General features: G+C 45.1%; 1 protein-coding gene across 13 annotated transcripts in view; it reads left to right on the top strand.

Annotated features, from left to right (window-relative positions):
- OTOF (otoferlin) overlaps nucleotides 1-18,984 on the top strand; it is a 194,931-nt gene that overhangs the window by 31,431 nt on the left and 144,516 nt on the right. For all 13 annotated transcript variants that reach the window (XM_083732962.1, XM_083732971.1, XM_083732969.1 and 10 more), the window contains exon 3: nucleotides 10,846-10,934. In XM_083732962.1, coding sequence (XP_083589088.1) covers nucleotides 10,846-10,934 — 89 coding nt within the window. The remainder of the gene's footprint in view (nucleotides 1-10,845; nucleotides 10,935-18,984) is intronic.

Raw genomic sequence — 18,984 nt, 5'->3', positions numbered from 1 at the left:
TTTTCAACATTTAAGGCTACCATCATCATTTTATACATTCAGTAATAATAATAACTTATAAATGGTGTCTCTGAAATTTTTTATACATGACTTGGGAAGACAGGTGAACTAATGCCAGTGTACTGGAAGAAGCAAAGATCACCTGTGTTGAATCAATGATTCTTCAACATCAACTTCGTTGGGCTGGTCATGTTGTGCGGATGCCTGATATCGTCTTCCAAAGCAACTACTCTATTCCAAACTTAAAAATGGAAAGCGTAATGCTGGTGGTCAACAAAAGAGGTTTAAAGACAGTATCAAGGCAAATTTTTAAAAATGTAGTATAAACGCCAACAATTGGGAAAAACTTGCCTACGAGCGCTCCAGTTGGAGAACAGCTTTTACCAAAGGTGTCCTGGGCTTTGAAGACGCTTGAACTCAGAACGAAAGGGAGAAACGTGCTAAGAGGAAGGCACAATTGGCAAACCCTCACCGTGATCAACTCCCACCCAGAAACCAATGTCTCCACTGTGGAGGGATGTGTGGGTCCAGAATTGGCCTCCACAGTCACTTACGGATTCATATCTGAAGGAGCATCTCCACCCCCATCGTTCTGCCCAGACACTGAGGTCCGCCGCCAAGGGCCTTCTGGAGGTTCCCTCACTGCAAGAAGCAAAGCTACAGGGAACCAGGCAGAGGGCCTTCTCGGTGGTGGCGCCTGCCCTGTGGAACACCCTCCCACCAGATATCAAAGAGAACAACAACTACCAGACTTTTAGAAGACATCTGAAGGCAGCCCTGTTTAGGGAAGCTTTTAATGTTTGATGCATTACGGTATTTTAATATTTTGTTGGAAGCCGCCCAGAGTGGCTGGGGAAGCCCAGCAAGATGGGGGGGGGTATAAATAAATTATTATTATTATTATTATTATTATTATTATTATTATTATTATTATTATTATTAAAACCCTGTTTATGGAGGACAATCTTACTCGGCTATGAGGCATTGCCAAAGAAAAGAAGAAGATACATTCAATCTGGCAAGAGTACTTGAGAAGGGAATGACTTTTTTGCTTTATTTACTTACTCATTTTGTTACCTTTATGCATCACCTTTCCCCCCCGAGAACCTCAAGGTAACATACATGGGTCTCCTCCTCCTCCTCCTCCCCATTTCACCCCACAACAACCCTGTGAGGTAGGCCCCCAGATCACACCCAGTGAGTTTCATGACCAAGTGGGGAGTCAAACTCAGGTCTCCCGGGTCATAAACCAGCACTTCAACCATTACACCACACTGGTTGTTTTCATCTGAGTTGTGCTGCAGAGGACACACACACACATCCCCCATCCTCCCAGCAGCTTGGATCCTTTTCCTCCTTGCTGTTCACACTCCAGGCAATGACAGATCCAACTTCTCTTCCTTGAGTGCGATTACAGGAAAGCTGCAAAAGGGGGAGAGCCCTGGAGCTAAGCCAACCTCAGCCCCGAAAGTCTTGCTCCACTTTCTCCTTCACAACAAGCAACTTGCAAGCTCAGCAAGCGCATTGAGAAGAGAGATTCGGTTCCTGCCGAGAGCAGAGACTGGGAGGATGAACGAAATTCCCACGAGATATTTGATCGTTGAAGAGGACGGCACGTAAGCCTGCAAACTGACTGCAGGAAAACCTCGCATCAATAGGGTTCCTGAACCCCAGTCTCTTAGCAACAAACTATTTAAGCACCAGCTTATGTTTGTTTAAATTTCATGTCATGCGTTTTTTCCAAAAAAACTCAAAACATGTCCACAAACAAGAATTAATTTCCTTACATCTTCCTTCACTTCAGCACCATAAGAGTATTACCTCCGCTACTGTTTTTGCTAGCTAATTTGCTTTTCTGCCAATAATTCTGCTGTACAAATCTATAGTGCTGCTGTGTTTGGAATACGGTGTACAGTTTGGGTAGCCTTACCTCAAATAGTGTTGAGCTGGAAAATGTTGAGGAAAAGGTTCAGAAAAAGTCAAGGGGAGAAACAACTCCCATATGAAGGAAATTGGCAGCTTTCGGTACTTTGCTATTCAGAGAAAAGGCGAGTAGCAGACAACATGATAGGAATTTATAGGATTATACCTGGAATGGATACCCATGGACATCCTATGGAAGCCAACTGTTGGAAGATTCAGGACAGAAAAGTTCTTCCTGCAGTGGAGAGTTAAACTGTGGAACTCCATGAAGGAGTGATGGCTACCAACCTTGATGGCTTTAAAAGAGGATGGGACAGATTAATGGAGGAGGTGAAGGTTATAAACAGCTACTAGCCAGGGCAGCTAAGCTCTGTGGGATGTAATCCACTGGGAGCAGTCAAGTACAACATTCCTTGTTTTCCTAGAGTGGACACACAAGGGGATGTTTGGTTCAGCCAGTCAAAACTTCCTGTTCCTCCTGGCTGGAGCATCCTTCCTTTTGCATGTGATAGAAGGTGGGCGTGACCTCACCTGTTCAGGTAACTAAAGGATGAGTCATGCAGCACACCTCTCTTTTTTTGACTTCCTTCCTCGTTTGACCAGCTTTTAGCTAGGACTGCTCTGTTAGCTCTCAGTTAGCAGAAGCACTGGGATTATTCCCCCATATGGGGTAGATCCACATGTACATATTTGTAACTAAGTCTGCCTTCGGGGATCCAACTGTGAACTGATGTAAGTAAACTTCTTTTATTGACTTTGAATAAGATTGTGGTGTCTTTATTCTTTTAAGAGGGATTCAAGGGAACTTACCAGGAACGTACAATTCAAGACTGAATTGTGTAATAGTGAGAGGCTCACACGAGCCTGCAACCAGCTATCTGCTGTGCATGTAAAAAGGGGAATGTAAACTCTGCTAAGTAAAGGAACTTGCTAGCACAAGTTAGGAAGGATATTAATAAAGAATATATCTTCTCCTGCCACCCTGAACATTCCCACATGCTCTGCCTCCACAATGCTTATGAATGCCAGTGGCTGGAAACCCCAGGAGAGGAGAGGGGTCTTGTGTTCGAAACCATGCCTTGCTGCTTTCCCTCAGGCAGCTGGTTGGCCACTGTGAGAAGAGGATGATGGCCCAGATAGGCCGCTGGCAGACTGGTTTTAAGTTCTTATGCTATGTTTTTATCAAAGCTGTGGTTTTTGTTTTCTCCCCTCCCTCGATCCTTACGAGAAAGACTGAGATGGAGAAGTGTGAGTAGGCAAAATTTTGTTTTGCTCACCCCTGTTTTGCAAACATTGAGCAAAAGCAGCTAATTAGCTGCAACACAGAGAGAGGTTAACTAGCACGAGCAAAGCTCAAAGGAGAGCAAAACTCACATTTCATGCTTCCCCTTAACAGCCTCTGTGAGATAATAGGCAACAATCAATGAAATGCTGTAAGGTCAAGTTTGTTAGATGGGAGGTTTTGACGGCCAGGATCTTACAAAGTTCAGGAGGGCACAAGGATGCCGGAATGAGAGGATGTTAATCAGAACCAATGAGTTAATCAGAACAAGAATGAAATTACACCCATATTTTTCTCTAATATGCTAAGACAGTGTGGTGTAGTGGTTAGAGTGTTGGACTAAAACAGGGGTCAGCAAACATTTTCAGCAGGGGGCTGGTCCACTGTCCCTCAGACCTTGTGGGGGGCTGGACTATATTTTAAAGGGGGAAAAAGGAACAAATTCCTGTGCCCCACAAATAACCCAGAGATGCATTTTAAATAAAAGCACACATTCTACTCATGTAAAAACGCCAGGCAGGCCCCACAAATAACCCAGAGATGCATTTTAAATAAAAGCACACATTCTGTTGTTGTTGTTTAGTCGTTTAGTCATGTCCGACTCTTCGTGACCCCCTGGACCAGAGCACGCCAGGCACTCCTGTCTTCCACTGCCTCCCACAGTTTGGTCAAACTAGCTTCGAGAACAGTGTCCACCCATCTCATCCTCCGTCGTCCCCTTCTCTTTGTGTCCTCCATCTTCCCCAAGATCAGGGTCTTTTCCAGGGAGTCTTCTCTTCTCCTGAGGTGGCCAAAGTATTGGAGCTTCAGCTGCAGGATCTGTCCTTCCAGTGAGCACTCAGGGCTGATTTCCTTAAGAATGGATGGGTTTGATCTTCTTGCGGTCCATGGGACTCTCCAGAGTCTCCTCTAGCACCATAATTCAAAAGCATCAATTCTTTGGCGATCAGCCTTCTTTATGGTCCAGCTCTCACTTTCATACATCATTACTGGGAAAACCATAGCTTTGAATATATGGGCCTTTGTTGGCAAGGTGATGTCTCTGCTTTTTAAGATGCTGTCTAGGTTTGTCATTGCTTTTCTCCCAAAAAGCAGGCGTCTTTTAATTTTGCAGCTGCTGTCACCATCTGCAGTGATCATGGAGCCCAAGAAAGTAAAATCTCTCACTGCCTCCATTTCTTCCCCTTCTATTTGCCAGGGTGTGATGGGACCAGTGGTCATGCTCTTAGTTTTTTTGATGTTGAGCTTCAGACCATATTTTGCACTCTCCTCTTTCACCCTCATTAAAAGGTTTTTTAATTCCTCCTCACTTTTTGCCATCAAGGTTGTGTCACCTGCATATCTGAGGTTGTTGATATTTCTTCCGGCAATCTTAATTCCGGCTAGGGATTCACCTTAGAGACCAACTAAGGTTGTCTGGGTATAAGCTTTCGTGTGCATGCACACTTTTTCAGATACCTTCTTCTTCTTCTTTGGTGGCCCCTTTTAGCCAAGTAAGATCATCTTCCATGAACACAGTCTTAACAATGAGTCTGTGAGTGACTGTGGAGGCCACTTCTGGACCCACACGTCCTTCCACAGTGGGGACATAGGTTTCCGGGTGGGAGTTGATCACGGTGTGGATTTGCCAAGCGTGCCTTCCTCTTAGCACATTTCTCCCTTGCGTCCTGAGTTTGCGTGTCTTCAAAGCCCATGACACCATTGATAAAGACTGTTCTCCAGTTGGAGCACTCACAGGCCAGTGTTTCCCAGTTGTTGGTGTTTATACTACATTTTTTTTTTTTGGCCTTCAGACAGTCTTTAAACCTCTTTTGTTGACTACCAACATTACGCTTTCCATTTTTAAGTTCAGAATCGAGTGGTTGCTCCAAAGCAACTACTCTTCATATCTGTATACTTTATACAGGCTGCTTTTCCCGGTGATGCTTTCAGTGAGCAATGTTGACGATTGTTTTCTTGTGCAGATTACACACAAAAGCCACTTTATCCCAGGAACATTTTCTCATCAGGAGTTGTCATCCAGCCCTGCTAAGCAGCCGGCAATGTGTGCCTCTAGTATTTGCAAGCTTTTGCTGCCAGTGTTCTGATCTGTGCTACAGTACCCAAGCTGTTCGCTTCGCACTCAGAGAGCCACGCCGCTTTGCAACAGTGCCAATACAAGCTTAAAAATAATGCTGCAGAGAAAAAGTCTGTTGCTGCTTTTAATTTGGGTTCAGAGAAGGTTGATTTCTTTCCAATCTGCTATCTCTACTCCTCTTTGAACGTTGTGGTTTTTAAAATAAAATTGGCCTCGGTTGGCTGGCAGTGGCACCCAAGGAATCCAGCGACTCCAGCTATTTAAAGCTTTTCCCCGGTTGATGTCAGGCTGCCCTGAACTGCTAATGTTATAAACCAAAAAGCATCAAATATGAGCAATATTCATGTCTCTTCCTCTATCTTCTTTTCCACTGGGTGGCCCAGCTGTACCCCATTTGGGCAGAGACACCCCAACTTCTGTTGTCTATGTTCTGGTAACTTCCAGGCAGTACTTTTTTTCTGGAAAAAAGGTGGTGGAACGGACCACGAAGTTTATTGTTTATTGTGGGCTCAGTTCCCCCCAGATTATTGCAGTGCCCTACCCCAAGCAGTGGCTAAATGTAAGACGTGATTAATAAGCTCAAGTAGACAATGATCTGGATCAGAAATGGCCACAACTTAATTGATTCCACATATACAGTGGTACCTCGGGTTACAGACAATTCAGGTTACAGACTCCGCTAACCCAGAAATAGTACCTTGGGTTTAGAACTTTGCTTCAGGATGAGAACAGAAATCATGCGGCGGCAGCAGGAGGCCCCATGTGCTGGGCCTGGGGGTAACCCAAGTAACACGGTCCAGGTCCGGTCCCAAATCCAAGGGTTACGCGAAGAGTCAGTCCGACAGGGCCAAGGCAGGACACGAGGCAGCAAACCAGGCAAGGTCAGGTCCAGGATCTCAGGCAGGTTCTGGTAAACAGCAATGTTGCTCCCGCAACCTGGGGCAAGGTCCAACAGCCTTTTATCTCTGTCGGGGTAACAGCCAGTCCTGATCCCCCGGCAACTCACCTCCCTGTCTCGCCCGTCAAGCAAGCACTCCTCCTACAAGTATTCAGGTCTCTGTTTAGCCTGGAGAAGAGGAGGTTAAGGGGTGATATGATAGCCATGTTCAAATATATAAAAGGATGTCACATAGAGGAGGGAGAAAGATTGTTTTCTGCTGCTCCAGAGAAGCGGACACGGAGCAATGGATCCAAACTACAAGAAAGAAGATTCCACCTAAACATTAGGAAGAACTTCCTGACAGTAAGAGCTGTTTGACAGTGGAATTTGCTGCCAAGGAGTGTGGTGGAGTCTCCTTCTTTGGAGTTATTTAAACAGAGGCTTGACAACCATATGTCAGGAGTGCTCTGATGGTGTTTCCTGCTTGGCAGGGGGTTGGACTCGATGGCCCTTGTGGTCTCTTCCAACTCTATGATTCTATGATTCTCCTTCTCTCAGACCTCAGTCTCTGCAGCTTGGGAGGCGCCGGTAGGTTACTACAGTGTTTTTCAACCTTTTTTGGGCAAAGGCACACTTGTTTCATGAAAAAAATCACGAGGCACACCACCATTAGAAAATGTTAAAAAAATTAACTCTGTGCCTATATTGACTATATATAAAGTAACTCTCTTGAATAGGAATCAAATTTTTCCCACAGCACACCAGGCAACATCTCGCGGCACACTAGTGTGCCACGGAACAGTGGTTGAAAAACACTGGGTTACTAGACCCAGAGGCCGCCTCAGCCTCCCCTGACCCAACTGGTAGTGGAGCAGCTGTAAGTGATGTCCCAGCTGAAGGCAACAAGGGAATCCCCCGCATCTGGAGCCTGGGCAGGCTCAGGCCCTGGACTCGGCCCAGCTGGTGCTTGTTGCAGGGGAACCTGTGCAGACTGCGGCTCTTCAGGATCAGACCCCAGACTTGGCTCAGATGATGCCTGAGGCAAAGGATCCAGTGTGGACTGAGACTCCTCTGGTTCCAAGTCCATGTCCCAGGCATCACACCCCATTAGCTCAAGTGGTACCTCAGGTTAAGAACAGTTTCAGGTTAAGAACAGACCTCCATAATGAATTAAGTTCTTAACCTGAGGTACCACTGTAGGTGGATTTTTGGCTCAGGTGTTGGATCTAAGTCTGTTCCAGCCCCGCCACTGGAAAAAAATATTTAATTTTAAAGAAGGTATGGGAACTCAGTTCCCCCGAGTTCCTGCTCCAAAAACACCCTATGCTTTTCTTTTCTTTGATCTGAATCTTCCAATATTGAGCTTCACTGGAGGTCCACAAATTCTAGAATTAGGAGAGACTACGGGGGCCTTTATTCACACTGTTTTATAAAATTCCATCATATTCTTATGGACCTCTCCTTTGCTTGTGAAACTCTGTAATAAAGGATTCGCGGCTGATGTCAATGTATAAAACATGGGAATGATTTTTTTAAAAGAAGCCCTTCATTTTTCATCCTGGAATTCAATCGTTGTCTTGCCCATAGCGTTTTGAACGAAGGAGAATCCTTAGCATTTGACCCGCCCCTGAGAGATTTCCATTTCCACTGAATTTGCATGAAGCTTTTCCTCCCTTCCCAGCCAATCTATTGCTTGCAGTTCAGCAACAGCGTTTTGCTGCGCCGTTCCCCACAGGAGGAGAGCGTGCGTTACGGCGCTCGGATATTGGAGACGGTCTCTTAACCTTCCTTGCGCAATTCTTTCGCCCAGCGGGGCGCACGCCTGAACTTGCAAGCAAATACCAGTGGCGTGAACAAAGAGGCCACGGAAACTGAGAGCAAAAGACGGGCAGCAGAGGAGGACGAGGAGGGCAGGGGGTGGGCAGACAGTGTGGGTTCATAGAATCAGTGCTTTTTTTCCTCAAAAAATGTCTAGGGGTACGGTCATACCTTGGGTTACAGACACCTCAGGTTCAGTGTTTTCGGGTTATGGATGCGCCGAAATCCGGAAGTACCAGAATGGGTTACTTCTGGTGCTTGCGCATGCGCAGAAGTGCTAAATTGCACTTTGTGCATGTGCAGAAGCGCCGAATCGCAACCCGAGCGTGTGCAGACGCTGTGCTGCAGGTTGCGAACGATGCGGGTTGCGAACGTGCCTCCCACACGGATCATGTTCGCAACCTGAGCATCCACTGTACTCTTATTTTGACTCAAGAAAATCACCATTTTATAGTTCAAATTGGGAAAAATAAATACAGTGGTACCTTGGGTTACATACGCTTCAGGTTACAGGCGCTTCAGGTTACAGACTCCGCTAACCCAGAAATAGTGCTTCAGGTTAAGAACTTTGCTTCAGGATGAGAACAGAAATTGTGCTCTGGTGGCGCTGCGGCAGCAGGAGGCCCCATTAGCTAAAGTGGTGCTTCAGGTTAAGAACAGTTTCAGGTTAAGAACGGACCTCCGGGACGAATTAAGTACTTAACCCGAGGTACCACTGTACAGTAAACGGACAAAAGTACAAAGATTCACAAAATGTTTAGGGTTCAAGTAGGTAGCTGTGTTGGTCTGACGCAGTCGAAATATATTTAAAAAATTGTCCTGTAGCACTTTAGAGACCAACTTAGTTTGTTCTTCGTATAAGCTTTCATGCGCATGCACACTTCTTCAGATACACTGAAACAGAAGTCACCAGACCCTTATATATAGTGGGAGGGTGGGGTGGGCTTTTTCTCAGGAGGGTAGTAGGAGATGGGTGATTGACTCAATGGGTATGGCAAACCTGTTGATGACTGTTAATTTTTAGGGGTATGCGTACCCCTGCATCCCCCCAAAAAAGCACTGCATAGAATCATAGAATTCATTTGGAAGGGTCCCTGGGGTCAACTAGTCCAACCCCCTGCAATGCAGGAATCACAGCTAAAGAATCCATGACAGGTGTCCACCCAACCTCTACTTGAAAACCTCCAAGGAAGGAGAGTCCACCCCCTTCTGAGGGAGTCCATTCCAGAGCCAAACAGCTATGGAGTTTATCTCAGTGAAGACCTTGCTTGGAAAATAAATACAACCCAGGTGGTTAATAAAGCCCAACTCCATCTCCTCAGAGTATTGTGGAAGAACGATGCCAATCAACATTTGATGATCTCCTTCTACTGGTCCACAATAGAAAGTGTCCTTTCCTACTGCATCACGGTGGGGTACGCTGGTTTGACATCAACTGATAGGAAGTGCCTACAGAGGGTGGGGAATACAGCACAAGATATTATGGGCTGTCCTGTGAATCCGCTGGATGACATTGCAGAAGAACGTTGCCTCAGAAAAGTGAGGAAAATTCTCAGGGATGATTCACACCCTGGCCGGCACTTCCTTGATCTCCTGCCCTCAGGCAGAAGATATAGAAGCAGGATTAGTCGCACCAACAGGGTAAAGAACAGCTTCTATCCGTGGGCTGTTAGGCTGCTGAATGAAAAGATAACAACAGGGCAACTGACTTTCGGGTTTGGTGCGTCAGTAAATGAGGGGAATTAAGACTAAGAAAGCTGTGTGGGGGGTGCTGGTGTAACCTCACAGTATACAAGTTGTACAATGTAACAATAAAGTATTTCGATTAATGTCAAAAAGTTATTCCTAAGGTTTAGCTGGAATCTCCTTTACTGTATTGTCATTTTTATCCTGTATTTTTATCTTGCAAACCACCCTGAGATCTTTGGATGAAGAGCGGTATATAAATTTGATTAATAATAACAATAATAATAAGAGTCCATTGGTTCAGTCCTTCCTCTGGAGGAGCTGTGTGTAAAACCAACAAACCATCGGAGGAAGATAAGGAGCTGCCTTAATCCAAGTCACACCTCTGCCCATCCAGCCCTTTGCAGCTCTCCAGAATTTTTTCTTTCAAAATGCAGCACATGGTGAATTTCAAATCCACGGTTGAAGAGCTCTTCTTTTCCATCTATAAGTTCTGTGGCCAAAGCAGGACATCCTTGTGGGAATGTTCAGGGTGGCAGGAGAGGATATATTCTTTATTAATATCCTTCCTAACTTGCGCTAGCAAGTTCCTTTACTTAGCAGAGTTACATTCCCCTTTTTACATGCACAGCAGATAGCTGGCTGCAGGCTCGTGTGAGCCTCTCACTAGTATACAATTCAGTCTGTCTCAGATTGAATTGTACGTTCCTGGTTAGTTCCCTTAAATCCCTCTTAAAAGAATAAAGATGCCACAATCTTATTCAAAGTCAATAAAATAAGTTTACTTACATCAGTTCACAGTTGGATCTCTGAAGGCAGACTTAGTTACAAATATGTACATGTGGATCTACACCATATGGGGGAATAATCCCAGTGCTTCTGATAGCTGAGAGCTAGCAGAGCAGTCCTAGCTAGAAGCTGGTCCAACGAAGAAGGAAGTAAAAGAGAGAGAGGTGTTCTGCATGACTCGTCCTTTTGTTACTTGGACAGGTTAGGTCACGCCCACCTTCGATCACAGGCAAAAGGAAAGATGCTCCAGCCAGGAGGAACAGGAAGTTTTAACTGGCTGGACCAAACATTCCCTGCATGTCTACTCTAGGAAAACAAGGAATGTTGTACTTGACTACCTCTCATGGATCACATCCCACACCCCCTCACATCTCCCCTCTCTTCCTGCAGACCTTCCGATGGCCCGTTGCAAGCAGCATCGACGTCAACGAGATGCTGGAGGTCCAGGTCTTCAACTACAGCAAAGTCTTCTCCAACAGGTCAGTGGCGTTCTGCATGTCTGGGGTGAGTTTTGTTCCTCCAACTCTGGGGCTTCCTTAAGAGAGCCCCTGCAATGTGTGCAGCTTCTTCTCAACTTCTTTCAAGGATTAGACAAATTAATGGAGGAGGAGGAGGAGAGGGCTGCAGATGACTAATAGCCAGGATGACTATGCTCTGCATCCATAAATGGAGACAGCAATGCTTCTGAATGCCAGGTGCTGGAAACTGCTGGAGATGAGATGCTCAAATCCTGCTTGCTGGTCTTCCATGGGCATCTGGTTGGCCACTGTGAGGACCGGATGCTGGACTAGATTGGGTGGGAATACTCAGGGTGGCAGGAGAGGATATATTGTTTATTAATATCTTTCCTAACTTGCGTTAGCAAGTTCCTTTACTTAGCAGAGTTTACATCCCCCTTTTTACATGCACAGCAGATAGCTGGCTGCAGGCTCGTGTAAGCCTCTAACTATTATACAATTCAGTCTATCTTAGATTGTGAGTCTATCCCATATGGAGAGAGTCTTTTTGTCCTCTGTTGGCTGAAAACCAACAGGGCATCTCTAGCTAAAAAGCTGCTCCAACGACGAGAGGAAGTTAAAAAGACAGAGAGAGAGTGCTGCATGCCTTGTGCTTTTGTTACCTGGACAGGTAAGGTCACGCTCACCTGTAGTCACATGCAAGAGGAAGGGCGCTCCAGGCCAGGAAGAAACAGGAAGTTTTTGACCGGCTGGACCAAACATCCCCCTGCATGTCCACTCTAGGAAAACATGGAATGTTGTATTTGACTGCTACTTATGTATCACATCCCACAGGGCTGGTATCCCACCTTGAACTACCTACAGACCCCTCCTTCAAACCAAAGACTGGTTTGGTACCATAAGCAGAAAATCAATGCCTTCTCTCTTGGTTTCGTTCTCTAGTGCCTGACAAATACTAGCATTCATCTCTCCCCCTCTGGTTTGGGGGAGAGCCCAGCAAATTAGAGAATTTTCAAAGGCAGCGCAATAGCACACACAAACCATTTGTCACAGAAACGCCTTCCACGCAGGACTATGCCTGATACATTTGTTTACCAAGGAGATGAAAATAGCATTTTTTCACCCAAGCCACAAATTACAGCAATCTGAGCCTGCACCAAGAGTGAAATTCCTTCCCAAGTTTCATTGGGTGAAAGAAAGGTGCCCCCACAGCAGATGAGGAAAGTCTGCACATCTGTTGAGCAATTGTGTGGGTGAGAGCCAGCGTTATGTAGTGGTTAAGAGTGATAGACTCGTAATCTGGGGAACCGGGTTCACTTCCCCGCTCCTCCACCTGCAGCTGCTGGGTGACCTTGGGCCAGTCCCACTTCTCTGAAGTCTCTCAGCCCCACTCACCTCACAGAGTGTTTGTTGTGGGGGAGGAAGGGAAAGGAGAATGTGAGCCGCTTTGAGACTCCTTCAGGTAGTGAGAAAGCGGGATATCAAATCCAAACTCTTCTTCTTCTTCTTTTTTAAAAAACAAATTGAAATAGAAATCTGGGACAGCCTGACCTCACATGAAGCGCCAGCCCTGAAGGCAGGCAATGGTCAGGGCCACTCCAGGTGGGAAGAAAATGGAAGCAGAGGCGAGCCCAAGGAGTCTTGATTTTTTCAAAAAAATGCTTTGTGCCTCAATGCCTCATTTTGCACCTTTTTATTTTCTGTGTTTTTCATTTTATAAAATAAAATAAAATGGGGATTAAGCGGTTTTCTCAGGATGGTGGAGGACGTGTGTGTGCTGGGTCTCCTTGTTGTTGGGCGTGTTGAAACTTGTCCTCCTTCTGATAGGAAATGCTCAGGTGGGGAAGAAAAAAAATGGGGGGTGGGGTGGGCTAAGGAGGGTTCGTTGGAGGTGTAATAAATGAAAATCTGCCCTTTTTCCCTTATGGGGGACACAAGAACCCTTATAGAGTCCTTTGTAGGTTCTCCATTGGTCGGAGAAAATGACAGAGGCCAACCAGAGAATATTGAGAAGCAAAGCAGCTAGTAAGCCTGATCTTTATTGATCTGTTGCAACAGGGTGCTCCCCTCACACGCAGGAGAAGGAAGAGGACCCAGGACCCAGGTGTGCCCACCCTTACATAGACATTTTAAATTGCCTGTCTTGGAGTCCAAGACCACCCCCAGAAACATCATACCTACATCACAGAAAGGGGACATCTAAAAATCTGAGTGCGTTGTTTACCTCCTGTCTGGCAGGTTACCTGTTAATGCTTACTTGATTGGATACCCAGGGGAGCCTGCCCAGTCTTTTGTAATGATAAATACTTAGTTCCTGAGCCAGGTCACAGGCTCACACCCTATTCATGCACAGACATACCCTTAAGACAGGATTTGTGAAGGAAAAGACAATGGGGAGGCTTTTCCAATTTCCTGTGACTTTGCAGAGAAAACATTTGGTCAGTTTGGGAGTCAAAATGGTTCCAGGGCTGTTTTCCTGTGCTGCTTCAGACATGTGGTTTAGATATTTATGTACATGTTTGCTTGGTACATTTATGAACATTTATTATATACATAAGACCTTAATTTTTTTATTTTAGAGGGGAGAGAGAGAATGCCCCTGTTTTCAACTGAGAAATGTTGGAGGGCATGATGCAGCCCTCCGTCTGTTCAGATCTCTCAGCTGCAGTCGCCTTCCCCCGTTGCATTTGAAGCATTTGATCCTATTGTCACTCTACCTCCCCTTTCCCCCTCTGACTTTTGGCCCTGGCTGATTCAGTTACCTCCACTGGGTAACTCAATAGCTCCGTTTTGCCATCACCTCTTATTCTGTCCAAGGCCTTTTAGCCAAGGAAGTCCAGGGGAGAACAAGAAAATATGCATTTGTGAGGGTCGATGTCCCCTTAGTTCCTGATCACGGCACTGGGGATTTTTAGAAACTTGTAACATTGTCGTCTTTGTCCATGGAGTTTTCTTGGCAGGGATACTGGAGTGGCTTGCCGGTTCCTGCTCCAGGTGGATCATGTTTGGTCAAAACTCTCCACTACGACCTGTCCATCTTGGGTGGCCCTGCACGGCATAGCTCATAGCTTCTCTGAGTTATTCAAGCCCCTTCGCCATGGCAATGCAGTGGCGAATGCAATGCAATGGAGGATTCTCAGAAAATATAACCTCTGCTGTGCTCTCTTCACCAGGTCTCTGCTGTTTTCTCCCCAGATTAGGTCATCTCTCAACTCTCAATCAGCTCTTACCGCCATAACGTTCTTCCTAATGTTTCATAATAAAATCACAGACTTGGAGATTTGGAATGGACCACCAAAGGGCATCTGGCCCAACCCTCTGCAACGCAGGAATCTTTCACCCCACGTGGGGCTCAAACCCACGACCCTGAGGGACTTCCGGGTTGGCGCCTCCAGTAATGGCGGAATTCCTCTGATCGGGAGGAATTTGCCTCGTGGAAATCCGGGTCTGGCTGCCACGGCGAAGGCGGAGACCCACTAAAAATCACAGGCAGGTGAAGCCTGTGAGCGTGGGATTCGGCTGGCACCTTTTGCGCCTCCCCTACTCGCGAGGAAAACCCGGTTTCGGGGATCCGGAGCGACGTGGGGTGAGCAGCGCGGTGCTTCGAATTGACTGCTTCTTCCACGGAGCGAAGCCGCATAGAGATTAAGAGTCTCATGCTCTGCCATGCTTCTGCAACCTCTGTTTTCTTTTTCCAACTCCACAATTCGACGTATCTTTGATTCCACCTTGCAAATTTTTCCTCCTTCGAAGGGGACTTTAGCTAGTAGACCCACATTAAGAAATAGAATCATAGAATGGTAGAGTTGGAAGGGACCCCGAGGGTCATCTAGTCCAACCCCCAGCAATGCAGGAATCTCAGCTAAAGCATCCCTGGCAGTTTGTAATCAAACTATTCATGTATGCAACGGCCGCCGCTAGAATCTTAGTGGCTCAGAAATGGAAATCCCAAGAAATCCCAACTTTAATGGAGTGGCAGACAAAAATGTTTGAATGCATAGAATTGGCGAAATTGACTTATAGGATTCGGAACCAAAAAGAAGCAAAGTTCGAAAAGGATTGGAGTAAATTGGTTGAGTAATTGTAAGAATTTAAAAACTGTAGCAGGATTAATGTAAATCTTGTGATGTGGATGGAGTGTAAATAAGAAACTGTAAGAAAAGATTTGAGATATGAAAACCGTTGAAGGGATGGAAGTAAGTCTGGGCGCAATAAGGCGCAGGGTAAATAAGAAGACATACAATTTTTTGAATGTGGGAGCGCTGGTTTTGCTTTTATTTGCGTGTTGAGGTCCCCAGGGCCACCCCAATAACTCACACATCACACAGAATTTTTGTTTAAGATTTTTGGCATAATTTTGGCCACAACTTTATTAAAATACAAATTTGTGAGTGGTTGCTTAGGCATTGGTTGCGACTATCTGCCCCCCCCCCCCATGAGGGACAGACTGACATTCCGCACGATGCGAAAGTCAGAAAAGGGGAATACACTTGGGGGTAGCGACGGAGCAGGGAAGCTGCCCTCAGCCCTCCCCAAATGCAACCAGGAGCTCATTGCTATGGCCCGAGGCCCCCTTGACAGAGTGGACAAGCAATAGTTAGCCCCCAATTCCTTTAACGGAATCCCTTGCAGCAGCAGCATTAGAGGGGCAGGCACAGCCAATCCATGCCCCTCAACCAACCAAACCTTAAACCAATGCCTAACTGCGAACCTTACAAGTTGTGACGATTTGCTACGCAGTAGGCCAAAAACAAATGGCCCCAGCCAATCAGCCAGATGGACAAAATTCCTACCAGGCCCCCACTCCAAAGCAGACGACCCCATGACAGGCATAGCAAGGTCAAAGCGAACAACCCTATTCTAGGGAGGGAGGGACGGGCAATCCGATGCACGGGCGAAAAGAGGAAGCCCTAGCCTCGTGCAAGGAGTTTTAGCATTTCTGGCTGTCAATCAATAAATGGCAACATTAACTTCTTCCCAACAACAAGGGAAGCCCCAATCGCATCAGTGGCCAACGGTCAATTAGCCCGCCCCCAACTTTGGAGTGTCCTGGAGGCCCCCACCACAACATGTGCTCTCCGTGGAGGAGAACACGCTTTCCTTCCAACGTGTCCAAAATGTCTCCTGCAATGGGGCCGAAGTCTTGCAGGCTAGAGGTGTTGAGCGAGCCGGTGTCCCTGTGTGTGTTTTATTACGGTCTATGAGCGACACACACAGATGCTTGATAAAGGCGATCGGCTTACCAGGATGCTCTTCAGATAAAGGGGTGACACACAATCCCCATCTGAATCATTCATGCACCAACGTTCTTTCGCGTGGCTTTGTGGAGGAACGTCATTTGCCGCTGATCGCCTGGTGGCTAATTAACTTGCAATATGATCTGAGTCCCCTCTCTGCCCCGCTGCAGCCGGCCACCAGGCCTCCTATTCCGAGGGCAACCTTATTTTTTATTCAGTTGCTGAGCAGCAGGAAAACAGCTGAGCAACCGTGGAGTGAAGAAATTTCCCTGCCTAAAGGAAAAGGGGCGACACTGCCGCAAAGCTTCTTTTTTTGTGTAATTTTTATTGTTTTTCTATTTTACATTTTAGAATATTCATTTAAACAACCTTAAAGTATCAATGACTTCCATCCTTCTGTTTCCATGGTTCAGTTTGCATGCCATAGATCCCTGCATATTTTACATAAACTAAAACATTCAGTGGGATGCGGGTGGCGCTGTGGGTTAAACCACAAAGCCGAGGGCTTGCCAATCAGAAGGTCGGCGGTTCGAATCCCCGCGATGGGGTGAGCTCCCGTTGCTCGGTCCCTGCTCCTGCCAACCTAGAAGTTCGAAAGCACGTCAAAGTGCAAGTAGATAAATAGGTACCGCTCCAACGGGAAGGTAAACGGCGCTTCTATGCGCTGCTCTGGTTCGCCAGAAGCGGCTTAGTCATGCTGGCCACATGACCCAGAAGCTGTACGCCGGCTCCCTCGGCCAATAAAGCGAGATGAGCGCTGCAACCCCAGAGTCGGCCACGACTGGACCTAACGGTCAGGAGCCCCTTTACCTTTACCTTAAAACATTCAGTATTCCATTTTTACATCCATCAAAATTTATTTTACGCGGTTGAATTTATCTTAAAGTTGCCAATGTTTTCAAATGTACACTATTTTCACCCTTATATTCAATAAAAATTTTCCAGTCTTCTTTAAATGTGCATTCTTCTTGTTCTCTTTTTCTATAAGTTAAGTCTGCGAGCTGCGCATATTCCATCAGTTTAGGCTGCCATTCTTCTTTAGTTGAGACCTTGTTCGTTTTCCATTTGGGGGCTAACAAAACACAGGCTGCAGTAGTGGCATACATAAATAACTTTTTTTTGATACCTGGGAATTTCCATCTGAATTATCCCCAACAAAAAGGACTCTGGGTTGTTGTTGTTTTGGAAAAGTACTTTTAAACATTTTTTTCAATTCATTATAAATTATTTCCCAATATTCTTTTACCCTTTTACAGGTCCACCACATATGATGGAACGTACCCTCAGTCTCATTGCATCTTCAGCACTTATCTGATTCAGTCTTATACATTTTAGCAAGTCTACTCGGAGTTAAGATACGACCTGTAAATCATTTTCAGTTCTCTTTCAAGGAATAACATTCTGTGAATTTCCGATCGCTCTTCCAAAGTTCCCCCCAGAGATTCAGGTCTATATTATATCCTATATCCAGTGCCGGATTTACGTATAAGCTAAACAAGCTGTAGCTTAGGGCCCCACTCTCTTGGGCCCCCCAAAAATTTTTAAAGGAAAAGAAACACTGGATGTACATTTCCAAAATATAAGATAAAAAACAAATAAAATAAAACCTACATACAGTAACAGTGTTTTGTGTTGTGTATGGACCTAATAAGCACATAAATTACCATATAGCATAGATTCAACACAAAACAGCGACAATTTGTTGTTGACAAAGGACAGCTGGACATATAAAGGGACCCATTACCTTCAGGAGCTCAGGGCCTCATCCAGCCTAAATCCAGCCCTGGTAGGCACAGTATGGTCTAAAACTATATTTTGAGGTTTTTATGCCTCTTGTCTTTTATATTTATTGTCCTCTTTTATCTTAGAATATTTTCATTCTCTTTTTATGACACCTACAGAGATGATTTCATGAGGCAGCTCATGAATATAATTCATAAGCTGAATAATGGATGAAAGTACTCAGACCAGGACTAGACGAAGGAAACAGAAGAGGCCGTCAAGGATCCACAAATCATAGAAGTGTAGAGTTGGAAGGGACCCTAAGAGGTATCTAGTCCAACCCCCCACAATGCAGGAATCTTTTGCCCATTCAGGAACTCGAACTCACAACTCTAAGGGTCTCGTGCTCTACCAACTGAGCTTTCCTGCTGTGTCAGGACTGATCTAAAAATAGGCAGGTTTCGACCAAGGAGAAGAGTCGGTGGAAGAAGATTGGAAAAAATTTAAAGTATATCTTCAAAAATATTGTAAAATTAAGGATTGTTAGAAAGATGCTGGAAAAAGAAAATTATATGGTTTTGGTAGAAATGATATAAAGGATTAAGTAAAAATGAATTGATGAAATTGATGAAAGAGAGAACGTAAAATAACAATATATTAAGATAAATTATTAAGTTAAAAACAAGGTTGGAAGGATTTGCTGAAATAACAATTTGAACTAGAATACCAAAATGGGAGGTGTGAGGAGGTCAAGGAAATAAGTAAAGGAAGAAAGTTAAGTTAAGGTTTAATCTTTTTTTTCTTTTTTAATGATTGTATTTTTTCTTGTATTTTTTCTGTTTTTTGTATTTTTCTTTTTTCTTTTTGTAATTCTTAAATTCTGAATAAATATTATTAAAAAATAAAAATAGGCAGGTTTCTCTCCACTGTGAGAATAGGATGCTGTAGATGGTACTTATCTCTGAGTAGGTTGGCTAAGATTTATAAGACAGAATCAGATAAGTGTTGGAAGTGTGAAGAAGCAGAGGGAACATTCCTCCACATGTGGTGGACATGTAAAAAGGTAAAAGGGAATTGGGAAATGATTCATAATGAATTGAAAAAAAGGTTTA

This window comes from Podarcis gaigeae (assembly GCF_964106915.1).
Source record: "Podarcis gaigeae genome assembly, chromosome: 3".
NCBI lineage: Eukaryota > Metazoa > Chordata > Lepidosauria > Squamata > Lacertidae > Podarcis > Podarcis gaigeae.
This window is presented reverse-complemented; position numbering and strand designations above follow the sequence as displayed.